At 40.5% G+C, this 21,176-nt stretch overlaps 3 protein-coding genes and 1 long non-coding RNA gene across 6 annotated transcripts; 3 read left to right on the forward strand and 1 right to left on the reverse strand.

Moving 5' to 3' along the window:
• Nucleotides 1-556: 556 nt before the first annotated feature.
• On the forward strand, nt 557-8,991 carry slc25a34 (solute carrier family 25 member 34). Its single transcript, XM_031757130.2, has 6 exons — nt 557-904; nt 1,300-2,062; nt 5,573-5,638; nt 7,112-7,264; nt 7,361-7,495; nt 7,797-8,991. The coding sequence occupies exons 2-6, from the start codon at nt 1,520-1,522 to the stop codon at nt 7,965-7,967; spliced, it is 1,068 nt and encodes a 355-aa protein (XP_031612990.1). The 5' UTR covers nt 557-904; nt 1,300-1,519; the 3' UTR covers nt 7,968-8,991.
• LOC120440284 lies at nt 2,963-5,558 on the reverse strand. The gene is made up of 2 exons (XR_005613139.1): nt 3,968-5,558; nt 2,963-3,687 (listed from the first exon to the last, which is right to left on the reverse strand). It is a non-coding gene; the product is annotated as an uncharacterized LOC120440284 (long non-coding RNA).
• A 243-nt stretch (nt 8,992-9,234) lies between the features above and the next one.
• Nucleotides 9,235-11,991, forward strand: LOC116333918 (transmembrane protein 82-like). Of its 3 annotated transcripts, none has more exons than XM_039612034.1 (6): nt 9,235-9,365; nt 9,500-9,572; nt 9,658-9,850; nt 9,967-10,390; nt 10,651-10,835; nt 10,922-11,991. In XM_039612034.1, the coding sequence occupies exons 1-6, from the start codon at nt 9,290-9,292 to the stop codon at nt 11,009-11,011; spliced, it is 1,041 nt and encodes a 346-aa protein (XP_039467968.1). In that variant the 5' UTR covers nt 9,235-9,289; the 3' UTR covers nt 11,012-11,991. The 3 variants fall into 3 exon arrangements, with proteins under 3 accessions (XP_039467968.1, XP_039467969.1, XP_039467970.1); XM_039612035.1 differs by having other exon boundaries at nt 9,967-10,384; XM_039612036.1 differs by having other exon boundaries at nt 9,269-9,365; nt 9,509-9,572.
• A 2,495-nt stretch (nt 11,992-14,486) lies between these two features.
• On the forward strand, nt 14,487-21,083 carry LOC116333899 (filamin-binding LIM protein 1). Its single transcript, XM_031757186.2, has 8 exons — nt 14,487-14,675; nt 14,977-15,358; nt 16,854-17,020; nt 17,839-17,926; nt 18,012-18,181; nt 19,806-19,984; nt 20,151-20,271; nt 20,384-21,083. Exons 2-8 carry the CDS (start codon nt 15,001-15,003, stop codon nt 20,492-20,494), a joined length of 1,194 nt encoding a protein of 397 aa, XP_031613046.1. The 5' UTR covers nt 14,487-14,675; nt 14,977-15,000; the 3' UTR covers nt 20,495-21,083.
• Nucleotides 21,084-21,176: the final 93 nt, after the last annotated feature.

Genomic DNA, 21,176 nt, shown 5'->3' on the forward strand with positions numbered 1-21,176 from the left:
AGCAAGGTGTACTTAATAAAGTGTCTGTTGGGTGCACAAAAAAACATAGTGATATACATTTCAACATTAATTCAGTAGTGGTTTCAAATCTAAATAAGGTGGGTTTTATATCACAACCTCTAAATTATGGCCCTTCTTAGCCTTTATAATAAGAAGGCTGCAGCTCTCTGACAGCTGCATAAACTAATGTAAACAAAAGGTCCAAAAATTACTAAAGGTGGCAGGTGGTTCATTAAGATGGACAGGGAACTTGGATCCACCTCAGGTGTTGTTGCTTCTGATCTGAACTTTACAAAAAGGCGACCTCTAGTGGCTGATTTTTTGTCATACAGCACAAAAAAAGTGCGGATAATTGATTTAAAGCTTTCTCCAATTAGCACGTACGGCCCATTTTCTTTTCTTTTTCAGAGGGTTCATCGATTTTAAAGCGATCAACCACATCAGTTTTCCTCTTTACTAAATAAATCTGAATGCTGAAAAACTTTCTAAAACAAATAAAAAGATAAATATAAGATGGAAGAAGCGCAAAAGTAAAAGCAGTGCACGTCCCTTTGTTTTGCTTCCAAGATTATCCATGCGGGCTTTAGCAGCTTAACCTTGTTTTGATAGATCACTCTCAGCATTTGCTCTCCCGGGCCTCTTACGCTTTACCTCTCCTTCTCTCTGACCAACAATAACCTTTTACCCAGAGAGCTCCTATAGGACCAGAGCAGGGGCAGTTCACAGCACAGCCAACCCATTCGTGCGCACTCAGGGAAATGGTGAGGTGGCACAAAGGCCTGAAACGTTATTGGCTCTGACCAGAATCAGAAGGAGGGGACTGTGACAATGAATGTGCTGAGACACATGTTTACAATAATGGAGCAGAGAGGAAGAATGGAGCTGCACGGGATCAATGAAAACTGTGAGTGTGATTATCAAGTAAGATTTTTATAACCACAGAAAAAGACTCTCAGAGAAGTTTTATATTTCCACGTGGCTGTCTCTGATACTTGTTCTGAGCATTTTTGTGTGCTTGTATGTTTTATGAATGTCAGATTATCTGGTGTGTTTACTCTTAAATCTGTTTCTGGTTCAGTTGTAGTATTGAATGAATGAACTTAAGTGTGCCGAAAGCTCCCAGAGTCAAAGAACAAGAGAGAGGCTTTTACAATGTTTGTCCTGAGAGAAGGAATCTAAATCTATCTGACAGCTTTTTCTTTCCTGGAAAAAAAAGGAGAGTCACTCTCCTGACTTGCAAGGCTGGATTTGGGTGGCATACCTGAAGCTTACTTAAAATGTTTGCATGATCTCTTGCAGTTGGTGCCTCATTAGAACAGAATGACGGTGAAGAAAGTTAATGAAAGTGAGTGCAGGAGGACACCGTGAGCCTGCAACGTCACAGGACAAAAGTGCAAAGCAGATGTTAAATGAGTAATCGCAGGAGTTGGTAGCTTCTGTCTCTGACTTTACTGTACTCTACCAAGTACAGCGCTTTCCCCGCTCCCTAGCACACTGAGGCAAGGGGAGGAAAGCCATCATGAGAACTGTTAAGGCAAACTGTGAAGATCACTTCTCAGCGATGAGTAGCACTCAGCTGCTGAAAACCTCGTCCGAAGAGTCTGTGTTTGCTCCACAGCCTTCCCAGAGGATGTCACCCACTGTGTCGACAGTCCCCTGTGGGGTCTTTGGCCCCTTGCCGCCGCCTCCTGCAGTCTGGCCTCCACTGGACTTTGCCCTGGGCGCTCTTGCCTGCTGCGCAGCCTGTGTGTTCACCAATCCTCTGGAGGTGGTGAAAACACGTCTGCAGCTACAGGGGGAGCTTCGCGCTCGAGGATCCTATCAGAGACACTACCGTGGGGTCCTGCAGGCGCTCTGGGTGGTGGGCCGCACGGATGGGCTACGGGGCCTGCAGAAGGGGCTATCAGTCGGGCTCATCTACCAGGGTGTGATGAATGGCATGAGGCTGGGCTCATACTCCTACTGTGAAGCTCTGGGGATCACCTCTTTCCACGGGGGGAGTCTGCTGTCAGGGGCAGGTGCTGGAGCTCTGGGTGCCTTCATAGCTTCTCCTGCCTATCTGGTAAGTTTACTAAAGTTTCTCCTTTTTATAGTATCTTCTATAGCACAGGTGTCGGCCTCGAGGGCCAATGTCCTGCAGGTTTTAGAGCTCACCCTGGGCCAACACACCTGAATCAAATGATTAGTTCATTACCAGGCCTCTGGAGAAATCAAGACATGTTTAGGAGGTCATTTAGCCATTTAAATCAGCTGTACTGGATCAAGGATACATCTTAAACCTGCAGGACACCGGCCCTCGAGGCCTGGAGTTCAACACCCCTGTTCTATAGTCATTGTTTCCAGAGGAAGGTATTTCAATAAAACATGAAGCTCCATAGACATAAACTCCTTTAGTGGTCTGCCACTGATTTGGCTTTTGTGCTTGAGCCCTTCATTAAAATCACTTCTATCTGATTTTTTTTTTTTTTTGGTTCAGTGTTTTTTGTGACTCTTTTAATTCAAATGAAGTGTCTACCTGTGAGCATCCCCACTACAATATGCATTAATGTAAATGAATTTACTTTCTAGGATCTTTTGCATTAATGATTTTTAAAGACAAATCTGTACAGTCTCAACATATGAAAAGAAAATGCCAAATCCATCCATCCAATGCTGAGGTGGTCTGGGCATCTGACGCCAAATATGAGAGAATTAAGAGAAGAAACAATCATGTTTGCTTCATGTGTGGCACTTTCTTAAATCCTTTTTATTCCCTGGTGTTAAGCTTGTAATCTCAAAGATTTATTTAATCTTTCTGAAAATAGTGATTTGTGGCATGCTCTATATCTCTCCTCTTGTGCGCCTAGTCTTTGTGAATTTTAAAATATAAATATTTTACAAAGACTTGGCTGCTACATCAGTATTTTTTGTACAGTGTAGGTCTGTGTGTTCAGTAGCTCAAAGACCAAACCTCACGGGAAACTGAAACCTCACTGAAACCTTTTTATTCAAAGTGACTGAAAACAGTTTGTTCTAATCACGTTAAAGCAGAAGTAACAGAAGCATCAGATCTCCCACTAGATGTGTGGCCTGGATGACAAATCGCCAGGAACTAACTAGGTCACTCATTGTTAAACTGTGATCCGCAGCAAAAAAAACAACACACTCCTAAACTTGTATCACAGTGTAACACAAAGGATTTTCCGTGAACACAAGAAATATGTTACAACAGGATATTTCTCTCTTTTTTTTGATATTCAACAGTTCTTATTCATTATTAGCACAAAACAAAACAAACCAAAAACAAACAGAATCACATACATTGTCAATGTATGTGATGATTTTAAATTACATATATGGGGGAGAAGAGGAGAGAGGGAGAGAGACAAATATTTACCATCTACTCACCCACAGATTTAAAAAAGAAGAGACAAAAGTGAACTCCCAACCTTTGTGCTCACTTCCTAATTACACAACAGGATATTTCTACATTAAAGGAATAATCACATTCAACATTCAACTACATCATGGTCTGTATGTGTAGACGTGGTTCAGATGACCGAGTGAAGTTCAAACTGATCCTCAGCATTATAAGAAAGGTGATTTACATGACTTTGAATGTTGTTGTTGTCAGACGAGCTGGTCTGAGTACTGCTGATCTGCTGGGATTTTCCCACATAGTCGTCTTTTGACTTTACAGAGAATGGTCTGGGAAAAAAAAAAATCCAGTGAGCTGTAGTTCTCTGTGTGAAAATGGAGACTGGTTTGAGCCGATGGGAAGGCAACAGTAGCTCAAATAGCCACTTTTTAAACCCAAAATATGCACAAGAGCATCTCTGGGGATACAATTCACACAAGTTTATCAAAACTGAATGACAGAAGACTGAAAAAACATTGCCTTGTCTTTGAGACTCCATTTCTGCTGCAATGTTCAGATGGTAGGGTCAGAATTTAATGCAAACAACATGAAGGCGTGGATCCATCCTACCTGGTGGTGATGTAATGGTGTGGAGGATATACCAACTGGGCATCATTTAAACACCACAGCCTGCCTGCGTGTTGTTGCTTCTCTTGTCCATCCCTTTATGACCACAGTGTGCACATCTTCTTATGCCTGCTTCCTGCAGTGCAAGAAGGAAGAATGAAGACACTTCAGAAGGCAAAACAGGTTTGCAGCCCAGTACTAGCAAGGTGTACTTGAAGTGGCTAGTAAGTCTATATTGGAGCAATTTTCGGTTGCTGTAATAATTGTTTTTTCTCATAGAGACCCCACAAAGATTCTTTTCCTGCAAGGCAAAAATTGTGGATCAAGTCTGCTGGCATTTGTGTACAATATACTGTAAAGTTTATTCGAAGAAAATTCAAACTTCTAGGAGCTCGTGTTTGAAATTATGTGAAATTCTTCCAAAGTTATTGTTTTTCCAGTATTTCCAGTATAAAATCTACCCCCACCCTCCACCCTTTGTTTCCTTCCTGAACGTCTGCAGCAGAATAATTATACAACTAGGGAATTATGTTCCAAAAAGACTAACTTTGGAAATTCCCCTCTGAAATCGTGTGGTGGAATCTGGTTAGTGAGAGACCAGCAACGCTTTCAGACTAACTTGACAAAATGTGACTAAATGGAAAGTTAAAGAGGGGGGAAATAAATTACAGTGGCTTTATGAAAGGACAGTAAAATGAAATGAACTTGAAAGAAAAGAGAAGCTAAAATACAAACCAGACATCTGTCTGCATTTGAACTGAAGGCCAAAGAAAGAGACCCCAGACCGTTTTCAAAGACACCTCAAAGGTCTTCGAGCTGTTTTTGCCTAGACCACATAGATGTTTGGCGTAAAGTCATAGATCTAGGTCATTTAGAAAGTCTTCAAAATGCAGTATGATCTCCAGCTTAAATCCGAGTGTGCATTTTTGTTAGCAGTCCGTCTACATCCTCTCCAAAAAAACATCACTTTCACACCAGCATCAAACTTCACCATCTCTTGATTTATGTCCTCTGCATTTCTACAACTGTACCACTGTTTTTGTTGTTTTTCTGCTTCAGCTGCCAGTCCATCTAAGCTTTCTGGACCGTCATGGAAAGACGATACTGTCTGATGACGTATTTATATCACGGTCACTAAATATATCCTGAATGTTTTTCTTTCTGCCTGCTGCTGCCAAACATATATAGTATGTTGTGGGTCCTTCTGTGTGCTGCTGGAAGGCAGTGAAGGTTATTTTACTGACACCACATCTGAGATCAAGAAGGAAACGATGAGTCTTCTTCTCCTTTTTTATGTAGATGTTTTCGTTTTACATGAAATGTGTCATGATTTCACAAGCAGAAAAAAACTTCCTTTACAAGGAAAGTGCAAATGAATCATCTGTATTTGACCAGCTCCTGACAATCTGCATGTTGTGTAACTCCTCCCTCCCTCCTGGTTATCGGGTATCCTTACACAACTCATTCTAACAAATGACTTGGTGACAAGTCTGGTGCTCTGTGCACTTTGAACTCTGTTTCAGCAAAGCATTAAGTGAAGCTTGCTGCTGAAAACAAACCATAAGCCTGAATGTTTTTTAAAACTTGCTTGCTGTGTTTTCTTCATAGGTGAAAACCCATCTGCAGGCTCAGACTGTGGCAGCCATTGCAGTAGGTCACCAGCATAACCACCTTGTAAGACGGACACGTTTCACATAAAACACAAGAAAAGCTTACCAGCTGTTTCAATGTTTAATGATGTCAGTACAGGTGTATTAAAATACAATAACTGGCCAAGATGGTGCAAACTATGTGCTATAGTATAATAATTGTCTTTTTTTAATCAGGTGTTCATTTGGTAATTAAAATTCGAAGCCCATAACACTCCCATTAATATGACATACCAAGATAGAAAGCTGATAATAAAAACATTAATTGTTGGCACCTGAGGAGAAGAGTGAAAATGGTAATTATAAACACTGCTTATCAGGAACATTATGTAACAAAAAATGGATAAAACTTGTATTTGACGTGTATTTAATATTTTTTCTCTAAAATGCAGTGTGGTGAAAGTATAAAACTAAAAGTATAACTTAAATTATATAGAAGCACAGTAGAACTGCAGACGCATGCTGTTTAAACAGCACATGTCTGCACTTTAAGTATCAGATCATATAATCTGCCCGGCCAAAAGAAAAAGGCTCCACCTATATTTACTTAAGCAAACCAGTAAGAGCCTTCCACTGGATATTTACTGCAGTAATTAATATGGTTTAGCTGTAGTAAGCGGCTTCTCATTTCTCAAACAACCATATCAGAAGATGCATCATGTGGTTAAAAGATGGGTTAAATTATTTGCCTTCATCATGCAAAGACAACAACTAAGGCGATTACTGAAACTACCAAAACCAGGATAAAAGCTGTCCAAAATGCCAGAGCTAGCAAATTAAAACTAAAATATGCTAATTGATATTAAATTATTTTTTTAAATTAGTCAGAAGGTTCATTAAACTCTCTCTCTCTCTCTCTCTCTCTCTCTCTCTCTCTCTCTCTCTCTCTCTCTCTCTCTCTCCCTCGAGATACATATATATCTCTATATATCTATCAAAAACAGTGCCAAAGTGAATGCATTATCAAAGGTTAATAAATACAGCTCCATCTTCTCCATGAAGATTGATCAGAAAGGGTTCTATGTTCAAATTTGCAGCTAATTCCTCCTTAAATCAGCTGCAGAATAAACAAAAATGGAAAGAGCTGGTCTGACTTAATGTATTCAAGGTAATTTTAAATGGTTTGCATGAAGTTACTTCAGGCTGCCTGAATGTTTTGCCTGAATATTATTACCTTTATTTCTGGCTTTAGACAAATACTTTTACTAAGGTATTCGTTTTCACAAATTCTTGCTCACAAATTTTAGTAAAAGAGATTTTAAATAAAGAATAAATAAAGAATTAACTTACAGAATAATTTTTTTTCCTGTAAAAACCTGACTTGTTTCCCTCTTATTCTAGTGTACCTACCTTTGAATATTTGTAGGCAATTACGAATATTTAATTACAGGGGAATTACACCCTTAGTTGCAAGCCGTATTATAAAATGTTACCTGGTTTTTAAGTGTTATTATCTGTACCCTCTACTCACCAGTCCCTTTGTTTTCCTCTATTTCAGGGAGTATCTGATGCCTTTGTTACCATCTATCGAAAAGAAGGTTTAATTGGTCTTTGGAGGGGTGTGAATGGGGCTGTGCCTCGAGTCATGGTGGGATCAGCTGCTCAGCTGGCTACCTTCACCTCAGCCAAGGAATGGGTATCACATTCTCAGGTAATGTTATCTAAACAGCCAAAAGTTTTATGTCATATGTGACCAAGCTGCTGCCATCCGCTGAAAGTCGGATCATCTTTCTTTGTGTCCTTTCAGTGGTTCAGTCCAAACAGCTGGCTCGCAGTTTTGATGGCAGCTGCAGTCAGTGGAGTTGCTGTGGCCATTACCATGACACCATTTGATGTCATTAGTACTCGGCTCTACAACCAGCCGGTGGATGAGTTGCGTAGAGTGAGTCTGTCTTCAACACAGTTGTCCTCATACTCATTAGTTTCACAATCTAAAAAAAAGCACTGTCATTAAAAAAAAGCAATATGAAATCATTTCATTTATATTATATATTTGTATTGATCTTTATCATCTAATTTATATATTTTTATAGATAGATTATTTCATTTTTTTCTTATATTAGGTATGTATTTAAGGAGAAACTGCCTTTGAATCTTATTGTGCTGTGTACAGTGACAATAAAGGAACTCAGTTTGTTTCAGTTCACTAAAGACTTGCTGTGGTTTTTACATCTGTTTTGTAGGGGCGTCTGTATCATGGATTTTCAGACTGCATGCTGAAGGTGTGCAGAGCGGAGGGCCTGCTGGGTTTGTATAAAGGCATGGGCCCCGTGTTCCTGCGACTGGCCCCGCACACGGTGCTCAGCATGCTGTTCTGGGATCTGATGAGGCAACAAGCAGTGAAGGACAAGTAGAGCTGAAGCACCCATACTTGCACACCGAAAGCACAACTGGGCTCTGCTACAGCTGTCAGAGTGCTCTCTCAGTTAATGAAGCACTGAATTTAAAGCAACTGTGACACATTTTGGGAAGTATACTTATTTACTTTTCTTTCTGAGAGTGAAATGAGAGGATTCATGGATGTTTTTATGGTTAATATGAAGCTAGCATCTGGTTAACTTAGCATAAAAACAGCTAGCTCTGGGCAAAGTTAATAAAATAGTAAATGGTAACCCTTTAGAAGCATAATAATTGCATATAAAATAACAAACTGTTGTTTCAACACTTTTTATTGAACACGCAGAACTAATATAAAATGCTGGTAAATTTTAGAGGCACTGATAGCTGCTGGTAGCTCTGACAAGCTAGCTGTTGCCTTTCATTTTTAGTCTTTATGCTAAGCTAAGCACATGCCTGCTGGCTGTGGCTTTATATTTAACCAACACACACTGGGTGCCATATCAAACATCTCATCTTACTCTTTTCCAGAAAGAAACATGAGCAAAATGTCAAACTATTGCTTTAAGTACAAGCTTTTCTCTCCCATCTAGCACAGAAAATGAACACTTGAAGCACTTAATCAAGACGGGCATGTTATGCACACACTGGAAGACATCTTTCTCTAAAAATATGTCTGGAGTGTATAAATTTATTGATCAGGGTTTCTTTATACCTCAAGCTTAAGTCTCGTAGGAATTTGCTTGTTAACTCATCAGTGTGTGAGTGCGGTCAACCTGAAGAACAAGTCTTCATCGTTAAAGCAAACAATTGTTTGCCATGTTTATTACACTGTCTAGATGCCTTGTCTGTTCTATTTAAAAAAAAAAAAAAAAACCTGATGGGATTTTCTTTTTTTAAATTCACTGACTTGAACTGACTGTAACTAAAGCCAAGAATGACATTTGTAATTTCAATTTTGTATGTGCAGAAATTTAACCTACTGGTACTTAAAACTTTAAAAGCAATGAACAGTCCTAATAAAGATTTTTTTGTAAGAAACCTGTCTGGTTTGTTTTTATTCTCTGGATAGGTGGTGAATCTTTGGAATACCATTGTAATCTGTGGTGTTTTTTGTTTCTTTGAAATGATTTAATTGACTGGGGTTAAAGGTTTTGAAACCCCTTTCATCAAGAACTGATTGGACTGAAAGCTGAAGCCATATCACGTTTCACCTTTGGACCTTTGGGTGGATGGAGCTTACTAAAACCTGATCAGCTGGAAGAAATAAGGGCTAAGTGATTCGTTTGTAGCACCACTTTGAGTGTTATTGCTGAAACGTCACAAGAACATCATAAAGATGTTTCTCTCCTTGATCCTGGGAACCACTGGATGGACACCTTTTGATTCAAAACCATTTGACTGCTTTCTTCAAGGTCTGAAAACCTGTTTTATCCGATTATGGTTAAATTCTCGGCACTTTTGATTGTCATGTCTCCTCTTTACTGGCTTATTTTTGGTTGTGTGTGTGTGTGTGTGTGTGTGTGTGTGTGTGTGTGTTTTTTTAAAGGGCTCATAGGTGCATGTGGAATATCAGTGCTGTACAACCTGCTGAGAGTTTACAATTTTGTTCAAAATTGCAAGTGAGTTCACCCTTTGAAAGGAAAAAGGGAAAGCATGGCTTGATTTTCGGGAGCGTTGGAGTTACTGTTTTTTCTCTGCACACAGTGATTCTGACTCTGGAAATGGAAGCAAACCCAGGTCCTCCTCACTGATCACTCCTCTGAGAGGAAACTGGAGATCAGCCCTCCAGTTCTGGATTCTGACTGTTGTCCTCTCTCTGATGGGCTCGAGGGTTTTCTCCCTGATAGTGCTGGAGTTTTCCCTCAGGGCTGTTTCTACCTGGGCGTCAGCTGGTCTGGTGAGCTCCTCCTAAACAAATACTGCAGCTATATTTATGCATTGCTTTATGCTTGCATGTATCAGCTTTAGAATGTTCTTTCATTACACATTTCTAATCCACGTCTCTCAATGCAGGATGCCAGCGGCAGAGGTCTAGACATGATCCTAATCCAGAGCCAGTTCTCCCTGGGTTGTAGCCTCACCGGTACTCTGATCTTCCTCCAACAGGGGGCTCCACACAGCTTCCTCAGCTTATTTCTGGCAGCTGCTCTCAGCTGGAAACTGGCAAGCTTGAGCCACAGTCTGTGGAACCATGTGGCCAGACTCTACCCGCTGCACAGCACTAAACATTACTGTGGGAAGTGCATCACTCTTCTAACCTCCGGACACACCATACTGGCTTCACTGCAAAGAGCGGTTGTCTTGGCTTTTGCTGTAGCAAGTGTTGCTTCCACCGCTACGGTTTATGACCACTTCCTGTCCCAGAAGGATGCTATGAAGTTCTGGACTCTGCTGACACTCTGTTACATTATGTTGCTCGTGTATATTCAAGGTGATGGTCAGTACTGCTGAGAGTGGAACTTAATTAATCCTCAGCAAAGTAATAATTAAAATAGTTAAATCGATTTAAATAATATTATATGGATTTTAGAAATAAAGGTAGACCATAAGTGATGAAATGAAGCCCTATAAATGTAAAAAGCAGTATATATAAATTAAAAATTTAGATTTGATGGCAAAAACACAGCCTATAAAATCAGTAAGCACAAGGCCAAGGCTTTTTGGCATCATGTGTAACTTTTCTGTCTGTACTTGCAGAGGACGAGCATCGGCAGACGGGCACAGCGGCCCTCCTGCACTCTGTAGTTATGCGGCTGGGAGCCTTGCTGGTCCTAATGCTTGCAATGGGATACTGGTCTGATGTGTTTCAAATCCTCATCGCGTTTCTGGGAGAAGCAGTCTGTCTGTTGCCTTCTTGGGATCTTCTGCAGGCTTTGCTAAAGGTCTGGTCTTTGCCTCATTTTGTTTTAGTTGCTGTAGTCGTGAAAATAACATGACAGGAGGTTGAATTCTCATGTTTCCTTTTCAGGAAGAAGAAGAGGAATCAAGCTTGAGCAGATGTGACGAGCGCTCCAGTCACAAAAGAACCACAATTAAAACATCATCACGTGGCAGATAACGGTGCACCCAAACTCCACCACAATGATTATCATTGACTGTGTGTCAATGGAAAATTGTACTTAGTACTCTTAAAGGCTTTAATTGACTTCTTGCTGTTTTGGGGTCTTATATTAAACAGAAATAATATAAAAAATAAGCTGATTTAATATTTAATGTCCAGCCATTTATTCTTTTTTCACTAATCCAAGTCAGGCTTGTGTGGGAGCTGGAGTCTGTCCCAGCTTTTATGGGGGGAGAGGCGGACAGCTTGCCAGTCTATCACAAAGATAACACAGAGAGACCTACTTGCTTGTCTTCGGACTGTGGGAAGAATCCAGAGAGAACCAACACAGGCACAGAACATGTAAACTCCACATAAAGAGAGGCAACAGTGGTAACCACTAAACCACTGTGCCACCCATACTCTGTTTTAAATGATGGAAGCCAGATATCTGAAAAGATTTCCAAGCAGCATAACAGAAATGATGTATTCAGGATGATGGTCTTCAACACTGAGACACATCTGTACAACAATTTAAGTAATCTAGTGATGTAAAGCAGGATGGGGACTGTGGATGAGCAGGATACTGATGAAATATACTGCATATTTAAAATAAAATGCTGTTTGCTGTGGTCAGAGACTGAAACAATAAAAGTGCTCGTTACTATAACAGAGAAGCGTTTGCCACTTTTCTGATCACACTACTTTGGAGAACAGTAGAAGTACTGATTAGTTACAGCTCATTTATTATAATTCAATAATGTTTCAGTGAAGTTTACTGTGATTTTTTTCATAAAATATTCAGTTATTTATATTTTATTGTTAAATGAACTGAAGAGAAACTGTTGATGTGTTTATTAAAGGATGGCTGTAATCAGGGCATTAACCCAGTGAGGTTAACTAGTTTAAATAGTAATCAGTGTGTGCTAGTAAGAATGAATGTGCAAGTTTTGTCCTCTGATTACCAAGACTTTGAAGTACAATTAAAAAATATATATACATGCAAAACTATTGAGTCACATCTTGTTTCTTTAGATTTTGTTAGGACAATGAAAAATGGGTGAAGCAATTTATTGAAATGTGCAAACAAACATGGAAATACAGTGCTGCTCAAATAGTTTTTAGACCTGACACTTGTCCAGTTTCCTCAGACGTTTCAAGTACACACCACACACAGTGTTGAGATATCCCAAGAGCTCAGCTAATAGCTCTTTGGAAGTCACCTTATTGGTTAAAATAAAAACAAACAAACAAAAAAATTTTTTTTATGTCTGTCAAACAAGTGCCTAAAGATTTTTTTTTTTTGCTAAGTTATCTGTTATGTGTAAACACAACACTGCTTCATTCCTTGAGTAAGGTGTCTTTTCAGTATTTGAATGAGTTATAGGTTCAGTGGTTTAACAGATTTTTAAAAATCCTGTGAAGATGGTCAGGTACAAAGATTAGGCTGAAAATGAGTGAAAAAGCAGCCAATGGCCAAAGAAAAACTTTGAAATACTTTCAGAAAGCCTGGCGAGACATTGCTCAAGACCACTAAAAATAAAGGTCTAGCTCCTTGGAAGCAAATTATGAAGAAAATGAGGGTGAACCAAGACTTTTATGAGTCTAAGGCCACCATATTCATTCCATAAAGTTAGGGTCACTGTCAGTTACAACTTAGGCCTCAGAAAGTTAAACAAGCACTCCAAACACAAATGTCAGATCAGAGTTCTGTTAATCTGGAGTGATTTTTAAAAATCTGGAAACAAAACAATCCTACATCGCAAACTAGAGTTGTCGAAGGAGAGAAAGAGAGAGAGAGAAGAAGACAGATAGGAGGTGGTGATAGAAAACTATATGCAACTGGATTAATGTGAATACTGTAGGAATCAGCTGTTTTGAAGCTTTACCCTTCAGGACTAACAGCCCGATTATGCTGCCGTCTCCTGCTTCGTTTTTTTGTCTCTCCCATAACATCATTTAGATTTTATGAAAGTAATCTTTACTGAGTAAAAGCTTGACTTTTCTGCCTCAATACTTACAAAGTCAGTGTGCGTGTAAAGTGTATTTGTGACCATGCTATTGTTTTTTCCCATCTGCCGTGTTTCTTCCTGTTCCTTTCACTTCCTTTCATTCTTTTCAGCTTTTGTTGCTGTTCTGCAAAATCCACCCCCGTAAAAACACATAAGCACAAAAACGATACTGTGGTGTTGGTGATTAAATTGAAAAGTCAAGCTGCTGAAAGCAGCGAGGAGGTTCAGAGGGTCTAATGAGGATTTGGGCTGTTGGAGGGCGGAGCGTGGAGGTCTGGGGATTGTGTCATCAGTAGGCATGCTCCCTCCTGCAGCCGTGACATCACTGCAGCATTCCTTTCCACAGAGCTGGAACAACAGAGACCCCCATCACTCTCCGCATCGCCATCTCCTGTTAACCCTCTCTGCACATTCCTCCCTCTCCCGCTCTTCTTCCAGGCTGACCCATATCAATCAGGAATGTTTTATTCAGTGCTCGGTCTCTCGCTCCATCTTCCTGTTTGACTTTTAGGAGGGACCTGACACGCTTTGGCTCAAGAGAGTAATCATAATATTTGCTGATCAGCACATCTGATATTACTAAGACTGACTGTGATGGGGAACAGCAAACACAACAAAGCACTTCTTCATAGCTCCCACAGACATCACTCTACCCCCCCGCCCCCCTTCTCCTAATACACCAACATCTCCTCTTGCACAATGCCCTGATTCACTGCACCGTAATGCCGCTGGTCCTGGAAAGCTAAACACAAAAGCTCCCGATGAAGTCCAGCACCTATTATCGGACAGTGTTTTCTGCTCTGTGCGTCCCAAATGGAAGCAATGCCATGAGACACTGATAGAGAGTCAGGGCTTAAGTGATATAATGTTGTGGGGGAAGGGACGAAGGAAAGAGGGAGAAGAAAAAAGGGAGGCAGACTCAACCAGGGAGGTAGGGAAAATAAAGCTGACAGAACAATGAGGCAGAACTGCGCAGGGGAGAAAAAGAGGGCAGTTTGAGATAGAAATTTGCTGGAAAAGGCAGGTACAGTCACATCCTGCTGGCATGCAGAGAGATAAAGAACTGGGAGTTTGCTTGTGTGTGTGTGTGTGTGTGTGTGTGTGTGTGTGTGTGTGTGTGTGTGTGTGTGTGTGTGTGTGTGTGTGTGTGTGTGTGTGTGTGTGTGTGTGTCTGACTGCCTGCTTGCTTCTGGGTAAAAACCTTATGAGGAACTTTATGGCACCGTGTATTGCATTTGTTAAAAAAACAACAACAAAAAAAGGCTGTGTGATTTCGGTATGAGTGCACACATGTTGCATAACTCAGTGTGGGTGTGTGTCTACGTGCATGCACTCTTGTCTGTGTGTGCGTGTGTGTGCAGCCTGCCAAGTTTTCATAGTAGATGAATGTGTCATGTCTTTTACTGCACTTTGTCCGAGATTAACTGTTCACCTTTTACGGTCGGGAGGGAGGCGGTGTTGTCATTCAGCCAGAGAAGGAGGAGGAGGGGTCGACTGACGGAGGGAGGTACAGAAGGAAAAGGAGTGGCCTTCTGCAGATAGCAGCCCCTCTCTACCGGAGTAAAGTCTTCTCTCAGAGGCAGCTCATAGGAGGGAAAATAAACCAGAGATTTGGGAGATATAGAACGGGAAAGAAGAAAGAAGCAAAGAGAAAGCACATTTTCTTCCAGGTATGTGACACAGCCTGTGTGAGTGGTTTTACAGCATACAGATGATTCACATTTGTGCTTTCTGACTCTAGGACCATTCATTATGGTTAATGAGAGCTGTAAGCGGGTGAATACAGCTGTGCAACTATACCTAGATTAAATTAGATCAACATGATAGGAAATAAATGTCTGTTTTGTCTTCAGTATGAGTTCTGTTCTTGTAGTTTAGTGTTGTTTGATATTACAAACTGAGTCTGTGGTTTATGCTGTGTTTCTCTCTGTCGCAAGCAGTCATGAGTTTATTCTTCTGTCTTCCTTTCAGGCTGTGTGAGACTTTTGTACAGTCATGGCATCAGCAGCTCCACCAAAAAGGGTGGTTTCTTCTGTCTTCATCACTCTGGCTTCTCCTCACCGAGCCACCGTGACCCCACAGCAGCAGCCCGCCCTTCAAGCCCACAGTGCCCCGGCTAGAGAGAAACAGCATCCTGCTGTAAGAGTCAGCCCAGGTGACAGCATACCTGCCCTCAGGCACAGCAGAGAGGACAAGTCACTGCCGTCAGAGTCTTATGGCAGCCTAAAGAGCAAAGGCTTGACTAATGCGGGGTCCTCGGCCCTGGTTTCAGGCCCACAGAGCCACAACCCCCCCAAACGTGAACCAGGCAAAACACAGCTTCAAGAAAAAAATGACCAGAGGAGTTCATCAGGTATTTATTGTATTGCTGTTTATTGTTATTTTTTTCCATAGTTATATAGACTATCTATAAAATATTAGAAAATGGCCCAGATCTAAATGAGAATTTATGTATTTCCTGACCTGCATTTCAAAATATCTGATCACAAAATGTAAAGTATTGATTCTATACATCTAAAAGACTTTTAAAAGAGCCCAAAAAGTTTTCTTAAATTAACTCAGTTTTCTATCACTGGAGTCAGTGAAAGTTCAGGCTGAAGACGATGAGTCTGAAGATGAACTCTATCTTTGAGTATGAAGTTTTAAAAAAACCAGAAGCCTCTGACTGCATCACTTTCTGTGTGTATAGAAAACACATTAAAAGAAAGAAGAGGCAACAAGTCCACTCTCAGTCCAGCTGCAAGGATTATAAACATTTTTAACTTGTTCATTGTGAGGCGAGATTATTTTAGGAAGATCATGGTAAATCTACGGAAACTCACTCATGTGGGTGTAAAGTGATTCTCTGCTTTGTGACGCACACACACACACACACACACACACACACACACACACACACACACACACACACACACACACACACACACACACACACACACAGAGCAGGCTGTCACCATGTGTATGTGTATAGACAGGTGAGACAGGTGACAAATTAAAGGAACAGCTAACATTACCAGCCAGTTTCCCAGACAGGGATTGAGCCTTGTCCTAGACTTAAAGAAAAAAATCAATGAGGATCTCCCCAGAAATGTTTCAAGGCTTAATTCATGTCTGGGAAACTGAGCCCATGTGCTTTGGTAAGGTTTTCAGTCATCATGAGCCCCCAGAACAGCTGCAGCTCTCCTTGGCATTGATCCTCCAAGTCTTTGACTTATACTGAAGGGATAAACAGATTCTCCTAAAAGATGTTCCCAATTTTTATTTATTTATTTTTTATGATGGTGGTTCTCATGGAGATATGGAATTGGGATGACATAAGGTGAATGTGTAGGCCATAAACCATGATTCATCAAACCATGTTTTACACCCTCCTGCCCCGTGGATAAGGACAGTGTCTTCCTGGAAGAGACAACTCCCATCAGGACACAAATATTTTATCGTTAGACAAACGTTACTAAAGCAAGAGTGTCAAACTCAATGACAACGACATCAGGGGCTGGAAATATACAGTATACGGATACACTTGAACTTAAGGTAAAATGCATGTCCTGCATATCTTCTATCAAGCATATAACACCTGAACCAGTGAACAAAAAGTCACTGTGCAGAATGCAGTATCAACGAGGAGGTCGATGAACGATCCAGAATAAAATTAGTGCAGGGCCATGGGGGTCTCGATTTTAACATGTACTTTAAAAGGACAAGTAGACCAAATTTATGTCAGCACAGCGCATCAGATCCAATTACTACATGTGATTAGACATCTAATTTGTCATTAGTCTGTTTTTTGAAATCAGCTGTCTATGCTGGTACAAAATCACCTAAAACTGTGTTCTCGTGCCAAACAGAGCTTTTCCCTCCTCCTCCTCCTCCTCCTCCCCCTCCCTCTGATGCACCGCCTCTATGTCCGGGAGAGTTGCTCTCTGAAGAATCAGCACTTCCACCACCTCCTCCAGCCCAAGAGTCTTTCCCCCACCCCGTGACCCCAGGCCAGCAGCCAGTTTACAACCCAGAGGTATGCAGACTTATCTTACAGTGTCACTATAACAAATGACACTTAAAATCTTCCAGTTTGCGGCTTCAAAAACATGATGCCAAATTTCCTTTTAAAAAAAATGGTTTCAAACATTTTAAACACATGACTATTTATTTTGTGTACAATGAATGATTAGCTTTCCACAGCTTTTCCACAAGCTTTTCACAGTGGCTGTAAAGCGCCATCACCAAAACAGAAAGAACAGGGCTCTTATATGACCATCTTACTAAAAGTGTGCACACTTGCTTTCACAAAATCATCAACTTCCAAACTGCTCCCGTAGATAAACAAAAACTTTATTGCTCCATGTCTGTGTAGACAAAGATCAGTTGGGTGGGGTGAGTGGCGGTGGGGGGTTGACAGCTAAATTATTTTCTTCCTCTCCAGTTTCTGAGAATTTTACTGACTGAATAAAGGCTGAAACGCTTAAACTCAACAACTCGTCTTTTGAATCACCAGCAGGTCTTTACACAAAAAAAGGTAAAGTCTTTATGTGACTGGTGAAAAGGGTTAGAAATAATCTGTAGAATTGCACTGGTATGTTTGAAGTATTAAAAAAATAGTATTCACCACTCATTTTAAACCAAACCTTAAAACCACAGTGAAATTAAAATGTTTGTTTGCCTTGGTCCTGATGATGTGCTGTGGATAATGCTGGTGTTTTTATGCCTGTCGCATTCAGAGCCACTTTTAAACAACACCCGTATGTGTTCAAACTCAAGCGCTGCTAAATTATGCGGTTCACCTCTGTAGGCGAAACTCAACTTGTCAGTTTAATAATGCGCTTTACATTTAAGGTGAAAGCAAGAACACCATCTAGTGGGTTAATCCCAGATGACCAAATCCACAGGATCCACCAAAACAGCCAAGACAAAGAGAGCAAAGGTAACCTGATCTCTGTTTATACACTTTGCCACTCTGCGTGCCACATTATTATAACCTGCTTTGACTTTGTGTGTGCACAATGCAGATCTGTGCGGCTTCTGTCGAAAGCCGGTGGCTCCTTCTGAACCTGCGATAGAGGCCTTAAACAGGACTTACCATGATGGCTGCTTCCAGTGTAGATCTTGTCACATTCCCCTGGCTGGTAAACAGTACTACAACAAGGCCGGGATCCCGCTCTGCGAAGACTGTTACCAGGTAGTGCAATACAGGGTGTTAACCAAGCTGTGAATATACATGCAAACTTTAATCTCCTGAAACCTGAGCTCTTCTTTGGGGTGCATCTTTTGTTTCTTCTAGCTGTTTGAGATTAGCTGGACATGATGAGTAGAAAAACTAAACGTCATCGTTGAACAGAAAGGATTTTTTTTATTGGTTTATTTTACAGCATAATACATCAATGCTTCTGAATATTTTTAAAGTGTTGAAATATTGAGCAGAATGAAGCATAAAGTGCAGAAAGCCCAAAATGTACTATCCCCATATGAGGACACAGAGTCTCAGGTGGTTAAAAAAGGCTCATAACCATGTTTGGGATTTTCTTTGCATTTGTGCATGCATGTTTTAAGCTCAATGTAATGTTTCACAGGACTGGTAAATGCTTCTTATACAGCGCCTTCCTACTCTTCATACTACAAGCCTCATTCACCCATTCACACACACACCCATTTTTTCTAAGCCTGAGTGCTCTCTGTCTAACATTCACACTGTGATGAATGCATCGAGAGCTGGAGATCAAACCACCACCACCCTACAGTTAGTAGACAACCTGCTCTACCTGCTGGACACAGCTGCCCCATTCAAGTAGAATGCCTTTCTTCACTACATTCATTAAAACTATACATGAAGACGAATTCATTTCCAAGTTCTTCATTGCTAAAGCAACCATTTCCCTGCTCTGTTTCCTCTCCAGTCAACTTGAGACCACTGATTCTCTAATGGGGTGGCTGTAGCTTTGGGGTGGCTGTAGCTCAGGAGGTAGAGCAGGTCACCTATTAATCGGAAGGTTGGTGGTTCGATCCTTGGCTCCTCCAGTCTGCATGTCAAGTATCCTTGGGCAAGATACTAACCCCAAGTTGCTCTCCGATGCATCCATCGGAGTATGAATGTGTGTGAATGTAGTTAGAAAAAGCACTAAGTACAGATAAAAAGTGCTTGTATGAATGGGTGTGATTGGGTGAATGCGATATGTTGTATAGAGCGCTTTGAGTACTCCGGGAGAGTAGAAAAGCGCTATATAAGAATCAGTCCATTTACCATTTAATCAACCAGCAGAGTTACTGAGCATGCATAGTGATACACCTGTATCCTTAAAACAGTGGGTAAGAGAGGGAATCCAGAAAGCCGGAGAAAGTCAAGTTAAATCAAAGTTTCTTTCAAACAAAAATGGCTCCAGATTTTCATAAAATCCCACAAAACGCTAGATAAATCTGTCATTGTGATGTGTTACAACAGACTGAAGAGCAATAAAACAGCCACATGCAGACGGATGTGTTTGCATGTTTGCCCCTCATCGTGAGCCCTAAACTGGACCAACAATTCAGATCAGATGGGATTTTCATACTTACAACATGTAAATAAATGTTTAAGCATTTGAAATTATCACATGTGATGAGTGAAATATGCAGAGGGCAGGGGGGTCTGAGAGAAGACAAATAATTAGATGTCCAGGTTCATGTTTTCATAAAAACAACCAGACTTGCTAAACTTGCACTATTTGATGCCTCAAACATTTTCAGAAACAGACACAATGCAAAAAAAAAAGCAGATTAAAACGTACATTTTTAAGGTAATTAACGGTGTATCTTTGTCCATGTCTTAGGCCAGTTTGGAGCTCTGCTGGGCATGTGGAGAGGCTATCACAGATCACATAATCCGTGCACTCGAGCGAGCGTACCATCTTTCTTGTTTCACCTGCACAACATGTAAGAGGCAAATTGGAGAGCAGGCTTTTGCCCAGGGAGAAGTTGGAGAAGTTTACTGCCTTCAGGACTATTACAGGTACGAAGGGAAAAAAACTACTAGAAGGGTTTATGTAAAGGATCAATATATACAGTTGTGTTCAACTTAATTTGACATGTCATTACAATGCTTCTGTTGCATTATAAACCACCTATTTGCCTAAAAGTGTAATAAACTTTTTCTTTTTTTATCTAACATTGTAAAGGAAATACGCTCCAAAGTGCAGTGCCTGCAACCAGCTTATCATTCCACAAGAAGATGGTACTGACAGCTATACAGTTGAATGTCTGGGGCGTTCCTACCATGAGAACTGCTACAGATGTGAGGTTGGTGTTTTGTGTGCAAACATTTCATTACACAGACACATTGGCAAGGATACAAACACAGAGACAGATATTAGTTTAGTACCAGCAATAAGTTTTTTCATATTGTGTGCAGGTCTGCGCCATCCAGCTGTCTCCTGAACCGAACGAGCATGGCTGCTATCCTTTAGACGGGAAGATGCTTTGTAAGCCCTGTCACCTGAACCTGGCTTCTGGTCAGCACTAATCCCACGTGAACAGCAAGCAAGAAAAAACTGAAAAAAGAGATGGGAGACTGTGCATGTGCCTTTAGAATGAATGTACAAATGCCTTAAATGCTTCTTTCACTAGAGAAAAACTATATTTTTACAGTATATCATGCTTTCTGAAGATTATCTTCTTTTTTTCATCATTTTGCACTTAATACAGTCTACAAAAGCAACAATTATATTCCTGCAACTCACTTTACAAAAAATGTACGAGAATAAATGGAACCCCAGTCACTATGCTGTTTCTCAGTCATCATACAAACATAAATAATCAACTTTAACTTGAAACAAATGATAGAAAATTAATCTAATATATTTTATCTCTAGTCACCTTCAAACTGCATCTACATCATCAAACCAAACAGCCAAACCACTAACAAGTAAGAAGTAATCGTCAGGCAGACTGTTTTTAACATTGTCTTCTGCCTTAATAAAACAAAGTTATCCGGCACAGTATCAAAGTCTCATTCGGATTCCAGTGAAATTGCTTTATTTATCGTTACTATCTCAAAATGACTTGCGGTAATTCATATCTCTGTGCGTACACATGTATTAAATTGTTTTATGAAAAAATTTTGTCATTTTTGTTTCTGTTTATCACTTCGCTTTCACTTCACTTTCTTCACTTTTTAATCAGGGGGTACAATACGTTGTAACGTT

The sequence above is a fragment of the Oreochromis aureus genome, linkage group 5, assembly GCF_013358895.1.
Source record: "Oreochromis aureus strain Israel breed Guangdong linkage group 5, ZZ_aureus, whole genome shotgun sequence".
Taxonomy (NCBI): domain Eukaryota; kingdom Metazoa; phylum Chordata; class Actinopteri; order Cichliformes; family Cichlidae; genus Oreochromis; species Oreochromis aureus.

What these genes read in the sequence shown, in the direction of transcription:
- LOC116333899 (XM_031757186.2), top strand. Translation starts at nt 15,001, where the DNA reads ATGGCATCAGCAGCTCCACCAAAAAGGGTGGTTTCTTCTGTCTTCATC. An exon ending in TGACCAGAGGAGTTCATCAG is followed by an intron (nt 15,359 to 16,853) that starts GTATTTATTGTA and finishes CGTGCCAAACAG; the next exon opens with AGCTTTTCCCTCCTCCTCCT. An exon ending in AGAACTGCTACAGATGTGAG is followed by an intron (nt 20,272 to 20,383) that starts GTTGGTGTTTTG and finishes TATTGTGTGCAG; the next exon opens with GTCTGCGCCATCCAGCTGTC.
- slc25a34 (XM_031757130.2), top strand. Translation starts at nt 1,520, where the DNA reads ATGAGAACTGTTAAGGCAAACTGTGAAGATCACTTCTCAGCGATGAGT. An exon ending in GTCACCAGCATAACCACCTT is followed by an intron (nt 5,639 to 7,111) that starts GTAAGACGGACA and finishes CCTCTATTTCAG; the next exon opens with GGAGTATCTGATGCCTTTGT. An exon ending in CGGTGGATGAGTTGCGTAGA is followed by an intron (nt 7,496 to 7,796) that starts GTGAGTCTGTCT and finishes TCTGTTTTGTAG; the next exon opens with GGGCGTCTGTATCATGGATT.
- LOC116333918 (XM_039612034.1), top strand. Translation starts at nt 9,290, where the DNA reads ATGTTTCTCTCCTTGATCCTGGGAACCACTGGATGGACACCTTTTGAT. An exon ending in ATTTGACTGCTTTCTTCAAG is followed by an intron (nt 9,366 to 9,499) that starts GTCTGAAAACCT and finishes GTTTTTTTAAAG; the next exon opens with GGCTCATAGGTGCATGTGGA. An exon ending in CCTGGGCGTCAGCTGGTCTG is followed by an intron (nt 9,851 to 9,966) that starts GTGAGCTCCTCC and finishes CTCTCAATGCAG; the next exon opens with GATGCCAGCGGCAGAGGTCT.